Source organism: Gorilla gorilla, chromosome 6, assembly GCF_029281585.2.
Source record: "Gorilla gorilla gorilla isolate KB3781 chromosome 6, NHGRI_mGorGor1-v2.1_pri, whole genome shotgun sequence".
In the NCBI taxonomy this organism is placed as follows: domain Eukaryota; kingdom Metazoa; phylum Chordata; class Mammalia; order Primates; family Hominidae; genus Gorilla; species Gorilla gorilla.
The window spans coordinates 92,506,000-92,529,763 of NC_073230.2; the positions used below are offsets into that span (position 1 = coordinate 92,506,000).

The following is a 23,764-nucleotide window of genomic DNA, read 5'->3' on the forward strand; positions in this document are numbered from 1 at the left end:
AAATATCGCTGTTTCAAAATGCAGTCAATATAAATGTATTTAATGCGTTATTTTACATTCTTTTTTTATGTTAATCTTTAAAATTCAATATTTGTTTTATGTTTTCAACACACCTCAAATCACAGTGGCCACATTTCAAATGCTCAGTGGCCACATGTAGAGAGTAATTATAGTATTGGACAGAACAGTCTGGAGAAATATTTTCTCTTCACTACTTCTGTTCCATGTCCCCATAGCCTTGGACTTCTAAAAATGTGAATGGATAGTGGTGGCTTTTTGAGCTGGCTCCACCAGGAGAACTGTTTACCTTTAACCAAGGGGTTTGGGGAAAATTGCCTGTCACAGATTGTGACACCCAGAATGAAGGACATCGGTAACTTTTGTTGTTCTACCACATGCAGCAGGCAGTCACCTACCTATCTGGCTTATGAGTCCAACCAGGGTAAACAGAACTGAGCAGAGATCTGCCCCCTGATGAAAAGACACTTTGCAACTTCAGGGCAGGGCCATCGCTGTCCTTAATACATACCATCTTGCCCCCAAAGTGAATGACTTCCTATTCCACCTCATGCCTGAAGTTGGCTGGCTATCTAAGTGAATCAGGAGAAGAAAATAGAATGTTAGTTATTTATCTAAGCCTATTCAAAATCAACTGCAGTCATTTCACTGGTGAAGAAACTAAGCTTTGGAGAGGAGAAATGATTTGCCCACAGTTAGACAGCTGCCAGAACTGGATTGGAATTAGAATCAGGTCAGTCCATTCCATCAAGTCTCAAGTCACTTCTGACAATGTTGACAGTTAATGACTCACGTCATTTACCAATAGAAAGTCACAGGACCTACTCCAGAAGTACAGGCCACTCACCTTCCCCACCTAGCCCCAATCAGGCTTTCCAATGTCATCTCCTGACAGCAAAGCTAAGTAAACAACCAACCAAAAGTAATTACTCACTGTGATAAGTGCTAAAAAGGTCAGAAATGGGATGCAGAGATAATGACAAGGAGGTTCCTGCTTTAGAAAGGGCAGTCAGAGAAGGCATTCCTGAGGACCTGAAGGATGAGAAAGATGATGTAGAGAGAGGCTGATGGGGCTCCAGGCTGAGGGGCTGGCAAGCGCAGAACCCCGGGACCAGGAAGGGATTGGCCTGCTGAGGAACTGGAGGAACAGAAGTAAGGGACAGGAGGGCCTGAGAGGCAGCTGGGGCCACATTATGCAGAGTCTTGCAGAAGGAAGCTGGACATTCAGCTAGAATTTTCTTTCCTCTGTCTCTTTGTCTTTTTTTTTTTGAGATGGAGTCTCACTCTGCTGCCCAGGCAGGAGTGCAGTGGCGTGACCTCGGCTCACTGCAACCTCTGCCTCCTAGGTTCAAGCGATTCTCCTGCCTCAGCCTCCCGAGTAGCTGGGACTACAGGCCTGCACCACCATGCCCGGCTAATTTTTGTATTTTTAGTAGAGACGGGCTTTTACCATGTTGGCCAGCGTGGTCTCAAACTCCTGACCTCAGGTGATTCGCTCACCTCGGCCTCCCAAAGTGCTGAGATTACAGGCATGAGCCCCCGCACCTGGCCAGTCTCTTTATGTTTAATTTTTAATAAAAAATATGAAATGGTTTGTGGATTGCCTATCATCCTTGGGCAGGGGCCATGCTAATCTTCTCAGTATTATTCCAATTTTAGTATATGTGCTGCCAAAGCGAGCACCCTCTGTCTCTTTTGATATAATGGTGAGTTTCATTTCAATCTTAAATTTTGCTGTTTCGAGATCTTCTTTGTTGCATTGCAACCTAAAAAGAATTAGCTCTGCCACCTGCAAGAGTCACTGGAGACTGGATGTGCTACCTCCATTTCTAGCAGTGGGTCCTTAATGGACTCAGGCAGTAGCAGCAGGAAATAAAAGAATGTGCTGCAAAGGCTAGCAACCCTGAGGCTGCAGTTGTGATTGTATCCAACTGACAAACAAGTTCAGACGTGAATAATTTGGCCCAGTATCTTCAGATTGGAAAGCTACAGCTAGCACTAATAGTTTGTTCTTAAATACTCAAGTGCTTTCATGCTCTCTACTTTATCCGAGTTTAAATTTCCAGCTTCAAAAGTAGATTTTTCCACTTCTAAAATGGATCTATCTCCCTCCCTTTCTCTGCCCTCCTCCCCTTTCTGCTTTAGAAAGATCTTGGGAAAGCAAGCCTAGGTGTAAATGGTCTTCATCTGTGTAGCAGAATACTAGAAGGTTAGCTGGAAGGCATCTTAAGAAACAGTAGTTCTGACCTTCTCATTCTAGTATTATTAGTAGTATTTCTAATAGATTCCTATGTATCAGATGATTTATGTACATTTAATATCACAGCAACTTTGCAAAATGGATTCTTTTAAATCTCTGTTTAACAAATCAGAAGACTGAGGCTCAGAGAAGTTAATAACTGACCAAAGGTTGCATAGCCATAAATAGCAGAGGTGGGCCTCAAATAAAAATCTGTCTGATTTCTAATTCACCATGCTAGCTTAGGTTATTCAGACAGAGATTGATGGGGAAATAATAAGAGCCAGTCTCTCTCTCTCTCTCTCTCTTTTTATCTGTCTCTCTCCCTTTCTCTTTCTTTTAACATCATGATTAATTGTAAAGGAGAATACGAAAGATAGAAATAATATTTGAATACAATGCTTTTTATAAAAACACAGGTCTCCTTCCTTAAACCCGTTTTGGTAAGATTATTTTACTTAACACTTAATTTCTTAAAATTTTGTAGGACTTGTGATAAAATTTCAGGAATTCTTACAAAAGGAACTGCTATACTTAAAAGAAATGTCCCTTGCTGTGAGATGGCCAGGGTCCAAGAGCTCACTGTGTACATCCCTGGCTGCTGCTCCTTCTTCTTGGTCACATGATGGGCTGCTGAAGCACCTGCCAGTTCTGATATATGCCTCTGAGTGCACTGAGAAACCAGGGTGGCCTAAGTTTGATTTGTTACTGCCTTGAGTGGTATTGCTGGGCCCAGGGACCTTAGCCAGATTCGTAAACACAGACTTGGGCTTGATGCAAGACCAAGGAAGATTCTGGTTCTGGGCCAAAGAAACTGGGTTTGACCTCTTTAAAGACTTTTGATGTAATTCCCCTGAGGAGTCAGTTTTACTTTACTGGGCTCATATAGGATTGTGGTTAAACCAAATATTCTACTCAAAGAACTAATACTTCTCTAAGGTTTGCTATGGACATTGGCAACATTTTCAGGACAAGGTGTGTTAGGCAAAATAATAGCTTCCCAAATATGTCCATGTCCCAATCTCTGGAACCTATGAATATATTACATGGCAAAAGAGAATTAAGATAGCAGATATATTTAAAGTTGCTAATTGTTATGGGTTGAATTTTGTCCTCCTAAAATTCCTATGTTGAAGTTCTAACCCCTCAGTACTTTGAAAGGTAACTGTATTTGGAGATAGAGTTTTCACAGAGGTAATTAAGTTAAAATGAGGTCATTAAGATGGGTCCTAATCCAATATGACTGGTGTCCTTATATGCAAAGACTAGGACACAGATATGCACAGAGAGAAGACACAGGGAGAAGATGGTCATCTGCAAGCCCAGAAGAGAGGCCTCAGGGGGAAGCAACCCTGCTGACACTTGACCTCAGACTCTAGCATCCAGAAATGTGAGACAGTGAATTTTTGTTGTGTAAGCCATCTGGTCTCTGGTATTTTATTTTGGCAGCTCTAGCAAACTAATACACAAATCAACTGACCCTAACATTGAGAGGCTATGCTGGATTATCAGGGTGAGCCCAATGCAATCACGTGGATCCTTAGATGTGGAAGAGGGAGGCAAAAAATGAGATGAGAGTGATGTGATATGAGAACTAGACTCTGCTGCTGGCTTTGAAGATGGAGAAAGTGGGTGAAGAACCAAGGAATGTAGACAGACTCTGGAAACTGAAAAGGGGAGGGAAAGCGATTCTCTCCTTGAGCCTCCAGAAAGCAACACAGCCCTGCTCTGCTCTCAGGAACTAGCTGTTTAAGCGTTTGCTCTCAGAGCATTTTATCTCAAAGCTTTGGAGATTTCTTTTCAGTTACACTTTCCCAAGGTGTCTTATGTTTCCTCATCCTGACTCACTTCCTACCTCCCCTTCCTTCCCTCTTAACTCTAAAATGTTGGCACAGCTCTCTCCTTTGGATCTACTAAGAAGCTAGGTCATATTCATTTCTGATCTACCTTTACTCCATTCTTAGGGAAGTCTTGTCATGTGTGATCTGATACTTGGCAGGATTCCAGACCCAAATGAATGCAACAGACAGCCTCTCTGTGTCCTTCAGTTGCAGAGTCTCAGTTGTAAGGTCAGAATTTGGGAGCTTCTTATTCACATGGTGCTTCTTTAGCTCTGTCACACCATGTCCTTTACCAGCCCTGGCATTACCTTTGCAAACTGCAATCTACACAAGGAATCATTATTGCAATCCGTAGTTAGTTGTCTAAAATTTCCAGTCAACGATGTGCTTGGCAAGCATTGTTGCTGGATATCCTTTCCAGCAATCTAATCTGGGGAGCACGCTGGTAGTAGTAATGGTGTCTTTGTTTTCTTGTTTGTTTTAAATGAAGTTGAAGAGAATAAGATAGCTTAAAAGTATGGTCAAAGGGCATCTACAAGGCACAGGTATTCTGGAAAAGGTGAAAGCTCAGAGCAGGCCATGTTAGTCATTCTTCTGAACTCCCATGGCTTGGGCTCATGCTTAAGCTGTGTGCCTTGTTTGCATATAGCATTCCCCATGATTTGAGTTGGCTGCTTTCCCAGCTGACAAGGTTGGCATACGGTGCTATAAAACACAGGTGGCTTTGGGGCCTGTACTGGTTTCCCAGGGCAGTTTTAACAGAGTACCACAAACTGGGTGCCCTCACACAACAGAAATTTATTCTCTAACAGTTTTGGAGGATAGAAGTCACAAACTGAGTTGTCAGCAGGGCCACGATCCCTCTGAGACTCTGGGTAGCATCCTTTCTTGCCTCCTGCTAACTTCTGGGGGGGTTGTTGATTCCTGGCATTCCTTGGCTTGCAGCTGCATCCCTCTAATCTCTGCCTTTGTTAACACATGGGACTCTCCCAGTGTATCTCTGTGTCTTCTTACAAAAACACCAGTTTATATTGGATTAAGGACCCACCCTATTCTGTATGAAATCAACTAATTACAACTTTAATTTCCAAATAAGGTCACAATTGGAGGCTGGTATTGTTTGGCTATGTCCCCACCCAAATCTCATTGTGAATTGTAGTTCCCATAATCCCCACATGTTGTGGTAGGGACCTGGTGGGAGGTAACCGAATCATGAGGGAGGTTACCCCCATGCTGCTGTTCTCATGATAATGAGTGATAATGAGTGAGTTCTCATGAGATCTTATGGTTTCATAAGGGGCTTTTCCCCTTTGCTCAGCACTTCTCCTTTCTGCTGCCACGTGAAGGACATGTTTGCTTCCCCTTCTGTCATGATTGTAAGTTTCCTAAGGCCTCTCCAGCCATGCTGAACTGTGAGTCAATGAAACCTCTTTCCTTTATAAATTACCCAGTCTTTTTTTTTTTTTTTTTTTTTTTTGAGACGGAGTCTTGCTTTGTCGCCCAGGCTGGAGTGCAGTGGCGCGATCTCGGCTCACTGCAAGCTCCACCTCCCGGGTTCACGCCATTCTCCTGCCTCAGCCTCCCGAGTAGCTGGGACTACAGGCGCCCACTACCACGCCCGGCTAATTTTTTGTATTTTTAGTAGAGACGGGGTTTCACCGTGTTAGCCAGGATGGTCTCGATCTCCTGACCTCGTGATCCGCCCGCCTCGGCCTCCCAAAGTGCTGGGATTACAGGCGTGAGCCACCGCGCCCGGCCAATTACCCAGTCTTGAGTATATCTTTATTAGTAGCATGAGAACAAACTAATACATAGGTACTGGGGAGTTAAGACTTTTGGATGACACAATTTAATCCATAACAGGGCCTTTTCAGTCAAAATTCAGTGCCAGCTACTGTTAATGGTAGGAAAGAGGGTAATCTGGGAATAGTGAAGAGGGACAAATATCAGGAGGGCATGTAAGCCTGTAATGATAAGAAAAAATGAAAGATACCTAGCCAGTTCACACTTTATCTTCTTAGATGATGTTTCACACCATGCTGTTATTTACAGATGAAATGGAGCCCAGGGAGCATCTTTGACTTCTTTATTTCTAGGTTCATGACAGTTTAATATTTTTAAAATTTCATATTTTGAGGAATTCTAGAATGAGGAAGGGAGCTTAATCAACTAAGTATGACTCCAAATGTAAATTGAAATATACTTTTACAATATGTATCCATAGTGTGGTAGGTTTGGTAAACTGAATGATAGCCCCCCTAAATATGTCCATGTCCTGATCCTAATCCCTAGAGATTTTGAATGGTACTTTATGCAGTACAGACTTGGCAAATGTGATCAAATTAAGTATCTGGAGATGGAGAGAGTACTTTGGATTATCTAGGTGGGCTCTAAATGCAATCACACATGTCCTTATAAAAAGGAGGTAGAGGAAGGTTACAGACAGACAGAAGAGGTCATGTGATAAAAGCAGAGTCAGATATATGGTGCTATGCCCATTGGCTCTGAAGGTGAAGAAGGGTGCCATGAGCCCTTAGACAGGACAAAGAAACATCATTCTCCTGTAAAGCCTCTGAGAGAGAACAGTCCTGCTGACACCTTGATTTTAGCCCCACAAGACTCACTTCGGACATCTGGCCCTCATAACGGTAAGAGAACAAATTTCTATTGTTTTAAGCTACCAAGTTTGTGGTAATTTGTTATGGCAGCCACAGGAAACTAACACAGAGTATAATTCATCGTTTTAAATGCAAAAATATGGTCAGGTGGGTGGTTCATGCCTATAATTTCGGCACTTTGGGAGTCCAAGGTGAGTGGATCACTTGAGTCCAGTAGTTCAAGACCAGGCTGGGCAACCTGGTAAAACCCCATCTCTACCAAAATATACAAAAATTAGCTGGGCATGGTGATGTGTGCCTGTGGTCCCAGCGACTTGGGAGGCTGAAATGGGAGGATCAATTGAGCCCCGGAGATCAAGGCTGCAGTGAGCTGAGATCACGCTACTGCACTCCAACCTGGGCAACAGTCTTAAAAATAAATACATAAACAAAATAGGCCAGGTGCAATGACTCATGCCTGTAGTCCCAGCACTTTAGGAAGCTGAGGCAGGAGGATTGCTTGAGCCCAGGAGTCTGAGACCAGCCTGGGCAACATGGCAAAACCCCATCTCTACCAAAAAATATAAATTTAGATGGGTATGGCAGTGCATGCCTGTGGTTCCAACTACTTGGGAGGCTGAGGTGAGAGGATCCTTTGAGCCTAAGAGGAGGAGGTTGCAATGAGCTGAGATCACACCACTGCACTCCAGCCTGGGCAACAGGGTGAGACCCTGTCTCAAGAAATACAAAAACAAAAAATAAAGTAAAATAAATATGTCTTGATACACACACATAAGCACAGCAAGACATGAAAAAATACGGTAGAATGTTAACAATGGCTAACTCTATTGATAGGATTATCAGTGATTTTTTGGCCATTACTATGATTTTCTGAAGTTTCAAAAATGTCAAGAAGAAGTATAATGGACTTTTTCTATTAAAAAAATTAATGGAATATTGTTCAACCTTGAAGAGGAAGGAAATTCTGACACATGCTATAACATGTATGGAGGTTGAAGACATTATGCTACAAAACACAAATACCATATGATTCCATTTATTAGATACCTAGAGTAGTCAGATTTATAGGAGCAAAGTAGAATGGTGGTTGTCAGGGGGTTGGGAGATGGAGTGGTTGTTTAATGAGTACAGAGTTTCAGTTTTGCAAGATGAAAAGAGTTCTGGAGATTGGCTGCACAACAATGTGAAAGTATTTCACTACTAAACTGTACATTTCAAAATGGTCAAGATGGTACATTTTATGTGTATTTTATTACATTAAAAATTTTTTGTTTCATTTACATTATAAAAGGAGAGCTTTAATGATGCCCTTAAAAATAAATACGTGGTACATGATGTAATTTTGTTCTTTACATGAGGTTGTATTTTCTCACCTCCTTTTACACTCCCCTTGTGGCAGCTGGGGCCATCCTCCACAGGAGCTTCAGACTTGTCCCCTTGTCATAATTTTCTCTAACAATTCTCCTGGTTTTCCTTTTGTCTTTATTTTTTTTTACTTTTTGCTGATCTTTCTTCTCTGCCTATGAACATGGTCAAGTCTTCTGGGCTTTGTTGAACCTTTTGAGAGTAGGTTAAATAGTTGCTTCTTTCTGTAATGCTTCTTTCTTAAGCTTCTACAACATAATTTGTATGTTGGACATACATTCTCCTTACAGACAGACTCACACACCTCAAAACACTCCTCTTGAATTATCAATCTCAGGTGTTTTTCCAGACACCCATACCACAAGTCTATGTGCAATACGGCACAACTCCCTTTTTCCGTCCCAACCCCACTGATTTTACCTTCTATGTATTCCTCTAGTCCTAGCCCATCCCCAGCCTGTCTCGTCTGGACATCCCGGTAGTTCAGTTGGAACCCATCCTCCATACTGCAAGCAGTGTTTTAGTCCATTTTGTGTTGCTGTAAGGGAATTCCTGAGACTAGAAGAACAGGACGGAAATGTATTTCTCACAGTTCTAGACGCTAGGAAGTCCAAGATCAAAGTGCTGGCAGGTTACGGCCTGCTTTCTCTGCTTCCAAGATGGCTCTTTGAATGCTGTGTCCTTCAAAAGTGAGGAATGCTATGTTCTTATATGGCAAAAGAGCAGAAGAGCAAGAGAGAATGAACCCACTCCCCAAACCTCTTTTTATGGCAGCATTAATCCATTTATGAGGGCAGAGCCCTTGTGATGAAAATACCTCCCCAAGGACCCAACCTTCCAACACTGATGCATTAGAGATTGTATCCAACACATCAATTTTGGGGGGCACATTCAGACCATAGAGAGATCTTTCTATATCGAAAACCTAGTCATGCTGCTTCCTGACTTAAAACCCTTCAGTTAAGGTGCATACCCTTCAGCAAGGCGCCTAAGACCCACCATGACACAGCCCCTACCTGCTGGGCCAGACTCCTTCCACTAGTCGTGCCACTGCCCCAATCCCATAGCTCAAGATCAAGCTACCTTTTGATATGGCTTGACCGTGTCACTATCCAAATCTCATCTTAAATTGTAGTTCCCATAATCCCCACATGTCATGGGAAGGACCCGGTGAGAGACAACGGAATCATGGGGGCGGTTACTCCCATGCTGTTCTTGTGATAGTGAGTTCTTATGAGATCTGATGGTTTTACAAGGGGCTTTCCCCCTTTTGCTTGGCACTCATTCTCTCTCCTGCAACCCTGTGAAGAGGTGCCTTCCACCACAACTGTAAGTTTCCTGAGGTCTCCCAAACCATGCGAAACTGAGTCAATTAAATCTTTTTGTTTATAAATTACCCAGTCTCAGGTATTTCTTCATAGCAGCGTGAGAATTCTCAGTATTCTTATTGCACCCTGGGAACAGTCTGCTGCCTTAACAGGTTATACTGAAGTAAACATTTATGTGTCTCTTTCCCAATAGCCCTGAAGCTCTTTAACAGTTGGAACCAGTTCTTAAGTCATTTCGGGGTTTCCAGCACCAAGCACAGTGCCTAGCACATAGTAGGAAGGCACTCAATCAATGTTAATGAATTAAACTGATTAGTAATAAGTGCTTTTTGTTTGGGAGGCCGAGGCGGGCGGATCACGAGGTCAGGAGATCGAGACCATCCTGGCTAACACGGTGAAACCCCGTCTCTACTGAAAAATACAAAAAATTAGCCGGGCGTGGTGGCGGGCGCCTGTAGTCCCAGCTACGCGGGAGGCTGAGGCAGGAGAATGGCATGAACCCGGGAGGCGGAGCTTGCAGTGAGCCGAGATCGCGCCACTGCACTCCAGCCTGGGCGACAGAGCGAGACTCCGTCTCAAAAAAAAAAAAAAAAAAAAAAGTGCTTTTTGCTGACATATTACATCCACAACCTACAATACATTAAAAGTCCTTTTTCCTGATCACCACTGTCTTATAAATTTTGATTACAAGGACAGAAGAATGAAATTCTGATGAAGAGGAATAAGGCCTGGAGGTCATATAAGCAAATTTTCATTAAAATGCTGGTTTATTTATTTTAGTAGGGCCTATTTGGGGGAAGTCTTTTGACCCGGGCCTTTTGACTTCTACCGTTTTAACAGGTAGGGCTGAAATGGAGTAGTTCCATGAATATACGTTCTGCACTACATTCACCTGTTGGGTTCTTAAGAGTTCACCGATTTTGATCTAAAAGTAGGCGTGCCAGCAATATTTGCAATCTCGCCTTCTAAGTCAATGCTTTTGGATCAAAGTCTTTTTGGATCCAGTGTAAAGTGGAGCTCCTTCAAAGGGAACGCACAGGGGAAAAAATATCCAGCAAAGTATGTGTCCTAGTGGAGTTCTCAACTTCCCCAGGCTGTGCACCATCTATCGTTACTTGCCCCTCCCATCGGTCCGAGGGCCCAGTAGCCCCCTGGTATCAGCAGAAGCCAGCAGCTTCCCTGGTGGGGCCACCTGCCCTCAGGTGACGGGCTTGCACACGGCCAAGGTACCTCTGCCCACGCCGCAGAGGCCGCCGCTGCTGGACAGCGCAGCGGGGTCACGTGTCCCTGTCCAGCCACTGCCCCAGGCTCTGAGCCCTCCCCGGCTGCAGGGCAGAGGCCGCTGGATCACGCGCACCCCGGCGGCCAAGGCTGGGCCCAGCCAATGGGCGGGCAGCATCCGCATGACCCGCGCCGGCGGGAGGGCGTGGGGAGGCAGGCCAGGCACGCACGCTGCCTGGCCGTATCGCCGCCCCCACCGCCGCCGCCGCCGGGACTGGAAGTGAGCCGCCCGGGTCCCAAACGCCAGCCAGCCAGTCAGTGGGTCCCGCAGTCGCCCGCAACCGGGGCGAATCATGGCGGCCGCCAAGGTAACCGCGGGCCCGAGGCCGGGGGGAGCGCGCCTGCCGGATCAGCCTGGGGGGTGCGAGAGGCTCGGGCGCTCACGTGTCTGGGTTGGTGCCACAGGAGGAGCAAAATGGGGTGCCGGGCAGCCGTTCCACCTTGCAGCTGCGGGAGGGAGGGGGCCACTCCTCCCGGGCAGCACAGGCGGCGGGTGCAGAGATCGAGGCCCGACCTCGCAGCGGGAACTTTGCGGGCCGGACACTCCCACTTGGCCGGGGAGGGAAGTTGGTGCCTGACGGGGCTGAGCCAGGGCGGACGAGGAGGAGCGGGCGCGATTGGGGCCTGGTGCACCCTGGGCAGGGAAGCGCTGGGGGTCCTCTCTACCTTCCCAGCGCGCTCCTGCTCCTGACCCCGCTGGTGGTTGACTCCGGCTTCTTCCAGGGGCCACAGCCCGGGCTGATCCAATTACGTTTCAAGGGCTCCGCCCTCCCGCGGGTGGGGAAGTTATTTTGACTTCCGTTTTGGAAACTGCCTAGGAGACTTGGCCTGCGCCTTTGTGAATAAAAAGTCCAGGGACTCTCCCCCTCCCCGCTTTCCCATCATTCCCATCTTCCCCCTCCCTCTCTCCATCTGACAACACTTAGATACCCGCCTCGGAGCATTCGAGAGGCTTCTTTTTGGAAACGATGAAACAGATTGTCCTGGGAGCCTGTCACTCCTGTGAAGTTGTACTTGAAAGGGGTTCTGTGTAATGTGAATCATTCACTAACCCAGAGGAAAGGCAACTCCAACACTTGACCTTTCCTCTTTCACCATTTCTTGAAACCTGGACACCATTTCAGTCTCTTTGGACTGCATTTCAACTTCTCTGGCAGAATACCATATTTAGTCCCAATCACTTGAATCATTTGGAATTTATTGCTTTTAATTTAAGTTCACGAAGGCAGCCCTCTAATCAAGCCTATACAACTTCTTAGCTCATTTTAAGTGCAGTGAACTTAAATATACCTAACATTTCAAACATTTGTCCTTAATCAAAACTCTGTGATAACCCTCAAGAGGAAAACATGGCCAACACATCATATTCCTATTTATTCAAGCAAACTAATCACATTTGCAATGGAAATTGTAAGCAGACAAATATATTTAAATACTGTTCTATGACTTAAGTCTCTCCAGGCTCCCCAAATCCGTAGGCTTCTTCATGTTGTTAGTCTCTGTGGCCTAAGTGGCTTTTCTCTTTTCTGTAATTACTCTGAGTTTCATCCTTAGGAAAGTACTCTGGATGTGTGGGCTCATGTATGTGTGCATATGTACACACAGGTGTGCGTGTGTATATCTATCTATAACTTTTCAGCAGTTTCTCTGAGCATCACTAGGATTCAATTTTGGAAGCTACCTTAACCCTTTCAAGCCCAATAGCCCTTGACATTTTTTTGCATTAAATTTGCATGCAACCAAGGTACAAGGCTTGGTATGAACTAATTCCCTAGAGTAGGTGGGACTAGGTACCCATTCTTTACTGTTAGTTTTATATCTGCAGGTGATGTAAATACTTTTACTTTATTAGGAGATAAGGTAATTGAGGAACATAAATTGAGACGTGTGCATAGAAATGGAGTATAAGACTTGAGTAATATTAAGTAAAATAAGTGACCTGGTGCTGTGGCTCATGCCTGTAATCCCAGCACTTTGGGAGGCTGGGGCGGGCGGATCAGTTGAGGCCAGGAGTTCGAGACCAGCCTGGCCAACGTGGCAAAACCCTGTCTCTACTAAAAATACAAAAAAGTTAGCTAGGCGTGCTGGTGGGCACCTGTAATCCCAGCTACTCAGGATGCTGAGGCAGAAGAATCACTTAAACTCAGGAGGCGGAGATTGCGGTGAGCCGAGATCGTGCCACTGCACTCCAGTCCGGGCAACAGAGCAAGACCCTGTCTCAAAAACAAATAACAACAACAACAACAAAACATAAAATAAGTGATATGGAAGTTAGTTCAACTCTTTGGTTGTACTTCTACATAATAGTAGAAGTGTCACATATCAAGGGCAGTTGATTTTTAGCTAAGTATTGAGTCAGGGAAAATGAAATGTTCATTTTTACTACTTGGGAGCTTGTGTTTTTGTTTATGTCTTCATTTGCCCTCACCTCTTTCTGTGATATCTGATGGCTCACATCATATATACTTATTTTGCAATCCAATAAGATATATAAAAATCAATTCCAAGTAAATGGGAAAAACAGGACAAAGGGAAAGTAAGACAAAGCAGGACTAAGGTTAGTGGAACATTATGTGCTTACTAGAGGTGATTGCATTTTCTCCCAGCCAAAGCAAAGAGGAAATGATCAGTGAGGTCATTTACTTGGGAGAGAAGTCTCCTTATACTGCTCTCTGAGAGCAGTTTTTTTTTTTTTTTTTTTTTTTTCAGATGGAGTCTTGCTCTGTTGCCAGGCTGGAGTGCAGTGGCATGATCTTGCCTCACTGTAACCTCTGCCTTCTGGGTTCAAGTGATTCTCCTGGCTCAGCCTCCCAAGTATCTGGGACTACAGGCACGTGCCACCACACCCAGCTAATTTTTGTATTTTTAGTAGGCCAACATCATGTTGGCCAGGCTGGTCTTGGATCTCTTGACCTCGTGATCCGCCTGCCTCAACCTCCCAAAATGCAGGGATTACAGGCGTGAGCCACCGCGCCCAGCCGAGCAGTTTCTTTTATATGCTGTGAGTGAACTGCATGTGAATCTACGTTGTGACCACAGATATATGTCTGTGGGTTACATAAGGCCATTTCTTATCATGTCCTTCATTATAACTCAATGGCAGTGCAGTAAATGTGGCCTTAAAAGGTCCCTCAATGAAGCTGCTGGTCTAACTTATTCCAAGAATGTCCCTTATTGAACTGCCTTTGGGCATCACCTTTATCGGTTGATTCTGTTGGCAGCCTGAGTTAAAGGCTGTGCTCCTTGCTTTTTCCCTGGAACATAGCTATTCCATGTTGCCAGCTGAACACAGAGCCATAGGGGTAGGGTTGGCATTCCCTCTTAAAAGTTGAGGAGCCTGGATAGGAGAGGACTTCACCTCAATGGACTGTTAGGAAATTGGGCTGAGACTCTGGGGACTCAGCAACTGTAGGAGAATTCCAACACTCACTACACTCACTGTGACAAATTGTTTGAATATTTAAGCAGATTTGGTATTTTCTGGATAGATGTAGCCACAACTAGCAATTAGTTTTCTGATCTGTTTCTTTCTTTGGTCTTTATACTTATTTAAATACAACTAATTATTCATGACCTTCCTTTAAATAGTTTTAATGGCGAGATGGAGAATCTAGTCTTTGGCTGCTTTTTATTTTGAATTTTGCCATGAAGATTACTAGTTAATGGTTCAAGAAGTGTTTGTTTTCTTTCGTGAATGAACATTGATCTAAAACTCTTAGTATTCTGAGATTATCTCAAAAAGTGTCCATTCTCTTGCTGCCTACGTTTGTAGGAATAATCCTTGTGGGTTCCCTTGTTAGATCTGCCTGTACTATTTGTGTTGTTTGAATATTTCTTTTAAACATTTCCCAAAACTGCCATAAAAAAACAGTTTTAAAAGGTGGTAATTGAGAGGTCACCCTTTTCTTCGTCTCTGCCCTTTTCTTGGTTAAAGGAGAGCTTTCTTCTTCGTCATTGGTTAAATTTATGTGTTACGAATGATGTAATTAACCTATATGAACCTACTAAAAGTTAGAATATGCTCCCTTGAGTTCATACCTGTGAGATGTTCTGGGGTAAAACTGAACACAGACCAATATTAGCCTAGAACTAAAAGAAGGAAATTTGGGGGCACATTAAAGCATTAATAATAATGACAATTTGGTCTGTAGGACTAGTACACTTTGTATTGACTTTTCATTCTTGGATGAGTTGTTGCTGTGATCATTGATTCATTTATGTGTATTGTGTTCTTTCCAGTGTTGCAAATGGGACAAAATTGAGAATACTAAAATGAATTGTTAGCTGGGCATGGTGGCACGCATCTGTGGTCCCGGCTACTTGGGAGGCTAAGGCAGGAGGATCACTTGAGCCCAGAAGGCAGAGGTTGCAGTGAGCTGAGATAGCACCACTGTACTCCAGCTTGGGTTACAGAACGAGATCCTGTCTCAAAAAAAATAAAATAAAGTAAAATAAAATAATAAAATAAAATAAAATAGAATAAAATAAATAAAATGAATTGGACTCCATTTTGATGTTCAAGAAAACCAAAACCATTCCAGGGGGCTAAGTTCTCCGATGGAAATGCTCCCACTACAAGGTTTGTGGGAGCAGTAGGAGAAGAGCCCATTTCTGAGGAGGTGAGGAAAGTCTTCTGAAAATTGCTAGTATTTCAGAAGGAATGGATGGGGAAGAGTAAAGATCCAATCCAGTGGTTGGAAACAAATGAAGGGCTGGGAGGTGAGAGCACAGGCTACATTTAGTTAACAGCAGGTAATAAAAACTAAAAGCAGCTGACACTTACTGAGCGCTTACTAGATACCAAATTCAGTTCCAAATGTGTTTCATTGTTGATTCACTTAAAATTCAGTTCCAACTGTGTTTCGTTGTTGATTCATTTAATGCCTCAGCCTTTTGAGTTAGTTACTATCATCCTTTTTTTATAGATGAAGGCTCTGAGATACCAAGAGGTGATGTTAGTGGCCTAAGATCTGATAAATATGGCCGGGTATGGTGGCTCACACCTATAATCCCAGCACCTTGGGAGGCCGAGGCAGGTGAATCACCTCAGGTCAGGAATTTGAGACCAGCCTGGCCAGTCTGGCCCATCTCTACTAAAAATAGAAAACAATTAGCCGGGCATAGTGGTGCATTCTTGTAATCTCAGCTGCTCGGGAGGCTGAGGTAGGGGAGTTTGCTTCAACCTGGGAGACGGAGGTTGCAATGAGCTGACGTCGTGCCATTGCACTCCAGCCTGGGTGACAGAGCAAGACTCTGTCTCAAAAAAATAAAATAAAATAAAAAAGATCTGATAATTAGGAAATTATTGAGCTGGGGTTCAAATCCTGCCAGTCTGGCTCCAGCAGCTGTGGCCTCACTCTGTCCACCATGTGTGCCTGGTAGTTTAGTGTGGTGGAGAATAAAGTGTATGGGAGAGGTGTGGGAGATGACTTAGGAGAGGGGTAGGTGTCTCAGTGTAAACCAGACTTTTATTTGAGAACTGCCTTACCTAGTGCTTATTGCATGCCAGGTACTTTTCCAAGAGCCTTACAAATAGTAACTCGATTAATTTTCTTAATTCTAAGAAGTAGGTGCTTTCTGTTTTTGACTTCAACTTACAGGTGAGAAAACTGAGTTAGGGGAGGTTAAGTAATTTCTCACGCTTGTGCAACAACTAAGTGCTACAGTCTTGATGTGAACCTTGCCAATGTGTCTTCAGAGTCTCTGCTCTTAACCTCTGCGCTGCTCTCCCAGGTCTTACCAAGAGTTCCATTTGCGAAGGTGTATGTGTGAGAGTTCACATGCCATCGGGTATGGATGTGTGTATTTCCTGATCATCCCAGTCCAGTAGTTCTTATCTTAGAACACCTTTGTCACTCTGTATATGCTTCATTTCAGTGTTTATTAAGTGTATTTCTCATCTCTCCAACCAGATCGCAAATCCCTGCAGGACAGGAATTGTCATATACTTTTTATTTAATTGCGTTATTGAGATATAATTCAAGTACTACACAATTTACCCATTTAAAGCATATGATTTATTGGTTTTCAATATATGCACAGAGTTGTGTAACTGTCACCACTGTCATATACCTTTGTAGAAACTTTAATCCAGTTTCCATTAGGATTTGGACTATTATATATATATATATATTTGGGACAGGGTCTCACTCTCTCATCCAGGTGGAAGTGCAGTGGTGTGATTATTGCTCACTCTAGCCTAGACCTCCTGGATACAAGAGATCCTCCCACCGCAGCCTCCTGAATAGCTAGGACCTCAGGCACACACCACCACACCCAGCTAATTAAATTTTTTTTTTTTTTTTGTAGAGACGGGGGTCTTGCTATGTTGCCCAGGCTTTGGGCTGTATATTTAACCTCCACATCTTCCACATTGTTCACCCATCATAAAACCCTCTTCAGAGGTTTGTCATTGAGGATAAAATATATTGAGGTTATTAAAGATATTCTTCAAATGGCAGGATTTTTTCTCCCCTATGTAAAAACTCTACTAAGCATTTGGTGATATCATAATAAAACAAATCAGTTTTTGTGCTAGGAATGGAGGAAAGAAGGTTTGAGTTGTTTTTATGCTACCATGATGATGATGATTAAAACAGATATCTGTGGCTCCACTGTTTGGGTTTTAGGGGTTCTTAACTTGTTGGAGCTGATGGCCTTGGAATTTATGTTAACACAATGATCTTTACTCTTTCCTTCCTCAGTCCTGTCCCCTTTTACCAGAAGAGTCCTAGAAATGGAGTCCCAGAAACATTTGTTATTGGTCCAAATTCCCGTGAATGCCTTTGCTTTTGGCACTGCTCTAGGCCAGTGATTCCCTGCATATTGAAGTCTTCTGGACTGGTATAAAAAACTGCTGATGCCTGGGTCTCCCTCCAGAGATCATGATTGAATTGGACTTGGGTGTGGCCTGAGCCTCAGGATTTTTGAAAGCTTGACAACCACTGTTATTTTGGTGCACATTGCTTCAAGAGACCTGCTGGCTCCTTCTTGGAGTAAGAATGGAATGCAGTGAGATTAAGTTAAAGTCCCTGGTGTGTCACTTCAAAGGAGGGGTATGTAGGGGTTTCTCCAAATTTCTTTTCTTTCTTGACAGTTTTCTCTTAGTCCTGCCTGGTGTCTCCAGGGCGCTTAGGCATCAAGTTTATACAGTTTTGTGATAATCCTGGAATAGAGGTTTTAATCCCAAACTTGACTGAAAGCTCCATTTGTCTCCTGCAGAGTCTCAGTGGTTTTTTGTGATCAGAGAAGGTGCTGGAGGAGGGAAGCATTACAAAGAGCAAACCTGGTCTCAGAGCCCTCTCCTGGACTAACCTCATCCAGGGCCATGTGGTGCCAGTGTTCCCTGGCTTAGGTCATATGGCTTTACAGCAAATAGAGGGTTGGAAAGGTGTGGGGAGAGTTGAAAGGTGATATGTAGCATAAAAAAGTCAGGGAGCAGGTCTTTTTTGGATACTGAGTTCTTTTAGAAGATTGTCAGAGGAGCTCTGACTCCTCTGTGCTTTGGTCTCTTAGACCTTTAGTCCCATGACCAGTCTCTGCTTTTGATGAATTCTTAGAGGGAACCATTCCTCCCTTTGTTCTCCACTATGTGTGAGGATTATCTATTATGGCATTCCTGCTGAGCACTTCCTCCTCTTTGGTTGGCATTTGCTGCCTCATAAACACCTACAGATTTCCTCATAAGACTCTGCGGGTTTGCCTTAGGGTGGACCTTGCAACAGAGGAATGTGTGATGCTGAGACATGTGTTGGTTCTGTTTGGAGGTAAGGAGGGGTATATGCCTTTGTGTAGTGATACAATTCCTTTAGCAAAGTATTTAACAGCTACTGAGCAAACTTTATTTTCATGGCCTGTTTAACCAGACAGACCCTCTAATTGGGTGAAATGAACTAAATTAAATGTCCTTCTCCTAAAAGTCACCAGTAACCTCAGTTCTAAACCTGTTGGCTTGTCCTCATTTCTGGCCTCACATGACCCTGTGTCCTACCCTTCCTTTCTCGCCATCTGCTTTCATGATGTCCCCTCTCATTATTGGCCTCTAGCCTCTCATATTACCCCTTTATTCTCCTTTGCAGGCTTCTTCTTCTTCTTCTTCCTTCTTCCTTCTTCTTCATCCTTCATCCTTTCTCCTCCTCCTTCCTTCCTCCTTCTTCCTTCCTTCTTCTTCCTCCTCCTTCCTCCTCCTTCTCCTTCTTTCTTCTTTCTTCTTTCGTCTTCTTTCTTCCCAGCAAAGATATATTTTTATTTTAGTGTTTAGCAGCATGACATATGCATATAGAATGATAGTACACTTTACCCTAGTCTTCAAAACAGAATGTACTAGTTTACCAATGAGGAATTTTGGCCAAAAATGTAGTGTTTTTCCCTTCCCTGTACAGGTCAGGTATATGTAGGTCCAGCACTAATGCTGCACCTTTTGAGAAGCATTACTTTAGCAAAAATCTAGAAATCTTTCACTTTTTCTGAATCTAACGAAGGGTCTTACTTTCTTTTTTTTAAATGTACATTTTAAAAAATAATTTCAACTTTTATTTTAGATTCCGGAGGTACATGTACAGATTTGTTACCTGGATATATTGCATGATGCTGAGGCTTGGGGTACAGTTGACCCCCTCACCCAGGTACTGAGCATAGTACCCAATAATTAGTTTTTCAACCCTTGTTCCCCTCCCTCCTCCCTCTAGTAGTCCCCAGTGTCTATTGTTGCCATCTTTATGTCCATGAGTACCCATTGTTTAGCTCCCACTTATAAGTGAGAACATGTGATATTTGGTTTTCTGTTCCTGCATTAATTCACTTAGGATCATAGCCTCCAGCTGCATCCATGTTGTTGCAAAGGACATGATTTTGTTCTTTTTATATCTGCAAGGTATTCCATGGTGGATATATACCACATTTTCTTAATGCAATACACCATTGATGGGCACCTAGGTTGGTTTCCTGTCTTTGCTACTGTGAATAGTGCTGTGCTTTGTGGGCTTCTCTTCATTCTGCCTGGACACCTGGAAGGTTAGTGTCCCCCAAGGCTGTGCCTGAGATTGTCTCCTCCCTCCAGTTCCTGCCGCACTACCTGCCCGCTTAATGGGTATTGGCTCCTTAACACTCCTCAGCCTGGGTGGCTGTCTCAAGCTCTAGCCCTGCACTTTCAGCTGTTTAGTTTGAGCTGGAAAACTCAACTTGTCTGTCTCAAAGATATTTCAAACTCTGCTGACCTAGAACTCACCAGTTCTTATAACTGAATCCATGTTTTTGGTCATTCCTGACTTCATCCTGCAGCTTCACTTTCCTAATAAAGTTTCTAGTTAGTTCAATTAAGTACCTGTTATGGGCAGATAGGAGAGACACCATCAGCCTGAATTGGATGTGGCAAAAGAGGTGGATCAGTGAAACCCTTCTACGGCCATGGAGCATGTATGTCCTGTCTTCTCTGTTCAAATTCAGGGCCTCTTTATTTTGTAGCTGTACCATTGCTGTAGCTCCCACTGATCCCCTTGCTTTTGATCTCATCCCTACACCTTCCTCTCCATTCTGTCCAGACTGCCAAAGGACTTTTCTAAGATTGGCTCTTGTTGCCATGATAATAGCACTACTGTGTTCATGGGTACAGTACTTAGCAGCTTTAAAAAATGCATTCAAGGGCATAAGTGACGACGACTGTTTGTCAGTGCCTACACTGTGCTGGGATTCCAAAAACAGGTAAGCTACTAGATTTGTTTTCAAGAAGCTCAAAGTCTTCAGGGATTAATATAACCAGATAATATAAAGACCCAAGCTTCATTATTTGATCTTTATAATCATCTACAAGGTAGCAGGGAACGTGTTGATAACCTCATTTGTCAGAAAAAGAAACCTAAGGCTCAAAAAGGTTATGCAAATAATAATAATAATATTAGCATATGTTTATATAACACTTGTAAAAGCTGGACACTGTTCCAAGCACTTTATATCTACTAATGCAATCTTCATAACCTATGACATGTAAGTGCTCTCACCTTCATAATATACATCGAGAAACTCATTTGTACAGAGTAGTTAAGTTCTTTGAGGTACAGAGAGATTACATAACTTGCCCAAGATCACATGGCTTGTAAATAGGAGAGCTATGATTTCAACACAGGCAGCCTGGCTCCAGAGCCCAAGCACATAACCAGTGTGCTGCATTGCCCTCTTTAATTTATCTTGCTATGCAGTGTGGCTTCTGTTGCCTGCAGAATAAAATTTAAACTCTTTAGCCAGCTAAAATCTCCTTGGTCTTGGCTGCATTTTCAATACTTTTAATTTAATACTTTCCCAGTATTACCCTAGACTCATTCGATTTTCATATTCTTCACAGCAGTTTGTGAACGGGACATAACAACCTCTGTTCATATTTCTTGCCATAAAGCTATGGCAACAGGGTAGCAGGATAAAAGAGAGCCTGTTTGTTTGTTTAACATAGAGGTCAGTCAGAGACAGAAATGTTTCTTTTTTTTTAGCCTTTGTCAGAAAGAAATACTTCTTTTCATTTCTCTGTATTGGTGGGCAGATATATATATATTTGTCTGAGTTCTTCTCTTCAGTTTTCAGAAGGGGTTGTGGTTCTATTTTCCCATTTCTTGAAGCCCCTATAGGAATGCTAAAACCCATGTCCTAAGATTACAGTTTTTATAGTTGGTTTGTTCTAATCAATATTCAGATATAGTCCACACATGGCTGGTTGATACGTCTTTTAAATCTTGTTAATCTATAGGTTTTCCTGCCCCCTTTTTGGTTGTTTCCTTGCAGTTTATTTGATGAGGGAATTGGGTCATCTTTCCTGTAATTTCCCACAATTTGGACTTTGCTGATTACGTCTTTGTGGTGTTGCTTGGCCTCAGTATTTCCTGCAAGTGACAGTTTAATCTAAAAGCTTGATCAAGTTAGAGTCTTTTTTGGTTTTGGCTAGAATACTTCCTAGATAGTGCTTAGAGCTTCCCATCACATTGCTGGGTACTTGGTACTGGGTACTCACATGAGGAAGCACCTAATTCTTGGTTGTTTCTTGTGATGTTACATTTTGGTCAGTGGTTTCAGATGTTGTTATCTTAAGTCCACCAGCTTTTTGCATAATGGTTTTAATTAGCTAACTTTAAATATTAACATTTGCCCTTCCTGGTACATTGAGTTAAAAGTGATTTTCATTATTTAAATACACACTCTTATGTGTATGTATGCATATTATGTATGTATGTATGTCTATATATGAGTATATATCATTGTTATAAAAAATAATGGCAATTAAAATTCAATTGGATATTAATGGGTTTAGCATTTATGTTCGGGATGATGAAATGGGTAATGTTGATGTAGAACATTGTGAATGTACTTAATGCCACTGAATTGTATACTTAAAAATGGTTACAATGGTAAACTTTATGGTATGTATATTTTACCACAATGAAGACAAATCAATTGGAAAGGGATTGTAACACATTGAATTAAAAAAATCCAACACAACATAATGAGTGATAATTATTGCTCCCTAAAAGGAGCCAAAGTGAGATGGAGAATAGACTGATAAAGTTTCTTTACTGAAGAATGCTAGCTAATAAAGGTAGAAGCTATGCTAGAATTAGAAAAAGGAAAAAAAATTGACTTTGCCACCTGCAAGTAATAATTGATTCAGGCATGGATCGTCATTGGATGCTGAAGCCTTTCAGTAAAAGACTGTTGGAATTCCCAGTGTCTGAATGCATCTCCTAGTAAATTACTTGCTGTTTACAGAGGGGAAAAAGTACCTTTACAATGGAGAAATCTGCTTCAACCAAGTGATCATCAGCAAATGGGATAAACTAGCATTATGTTACCGACTGATATTATGCATTGGGAAGTATACAGCATGAACCTAAAAATGTTCTTGCCAAAAATATTTAATCTGGATCTAATCGTGAGGAAACAATCAGACAAATCCAGAAAGTAGGACATGCTGCAAGACCTCTGGCTTGACTTCAAAAATGTCAGTGTTATGAATGAAGAAGGCTGGAATAAAGGAGACTCCCAAAGAGACCTGATGACCAAATACAATGCTTGAGCCTGGGTTAAAAACAAATAAAGAAAAGAATCGAAACAGCTGGAATATGGGGACCATATTAAAAGATATTGTATTAGTTTGCTAGGGCTGCCATAACAAAGTACCAGAGACTGGATGGCTTAAACAGCAGAAATTTATTTTTTGACAGTTCTGGAAGTTAAAAGTCTGAGATCGAGACCCCAGCAAGGTTGGTTTCTCCTGAGGCCTTCTCTCCTTGGCTTGTAGATGGGTGTCTTCATGTGGTTCCTTCTCTGTCTGTATCCTAATTTCCTCTTTGTATAAGGACACCAGTCTTATTGGATTAGGGTCCCCTTCATCATCTCATTTTAACTTAATAACCTTTTCAAAGACCCTATCTTCATATATGGCCAGTCATCTTCCGAGGGGCTGGGATTGGAACTTCAACATATGAATTAGGTGTGGGGGACACAGTTCAGCCCATAACAGTTATTGAATCATTTAAAAATGGCTTGGGTGAGATAATGATGTCAAGGTTCTGAAGGGAAGTGATCTTTGCTGCTGATTTATTTTGTTTCCTCCTAGATTTTGAACTCTTGAGGACAAGGACCTTCTCTGGACACAGATATGCCTCAGAGTAACTGTTGCATAGCATTCAGACACTGCTGGTTGAGTTGTCCATTTACTTGGCATGCCAACACATGGCAAAGTAAAGGGGGAAGGAGATTTTCTGCTGCATGTATGTGGTTTGTTGTAAACCTTTTTCTAATAATCCATTTGCTCAATCCTCTCCATCCCCCAACAAAGTAATATGATGAGAATTTGGAAATACTTGAGGAGTTGTGCATGGGTAATCGCCAGGTGAGCACATGATGGAGAATCAGAAAGTCAGAACAGACGCTGGCAAGGGTTGTGCTGTCCCAAGGTAGATGAATCTCTATGACTACAGAAAGGCTGCCTCAAAAGGAGGCACCTAGAGAAACTCTCCCTTGTGATTAAAAAAGCCCAGGTACATTAGAGGGCAAAATTCCCAGCAGGTCCAAACAATGTGTTCCATTGCTGCT

At 42.8% G+C, this 23,764-nt stretch overlaps 1 protein-coding gene and 1 non-coding gene across 2 annotated transcripts in view; one reads left to right on the forward strand and one right to left on the reverse strand.

Moving 5' to 3' along the window:
- Positions 1–1,594: 1,594 nt before the first annotated feature.
- On the reverse strand, positions 1,595–1,701 carry LOC115935550 (U6 spliceosomal RNA). The gene has a single exon (XR_004071158.1). It is a non-coding gene; the product is annotated as a U6 spliceosomal RNA (small nuclear RNA).
- A 9,040-nt stretch (positions 1,702–10,741) lies between these two features.
- Positions 10,742–23,764, forward strand: part of SLC25A13 (solute carrier family 25 member 13) — a 203,082-nt gene continuing 190,059 nt past the window's right edge. Inside the window, exon 1 of the mRNA XM_019031252.3 lies at positions 10,742–10,998. Coding sequence (XP_018886797.1) covers positions 10,984–10,998 — 15 coding nt within the window. The 5' untranslated portion in view covers positions 10,742–10,983. The remainder of the gene's footprint in view (positions 10,999–23,764) is intronic.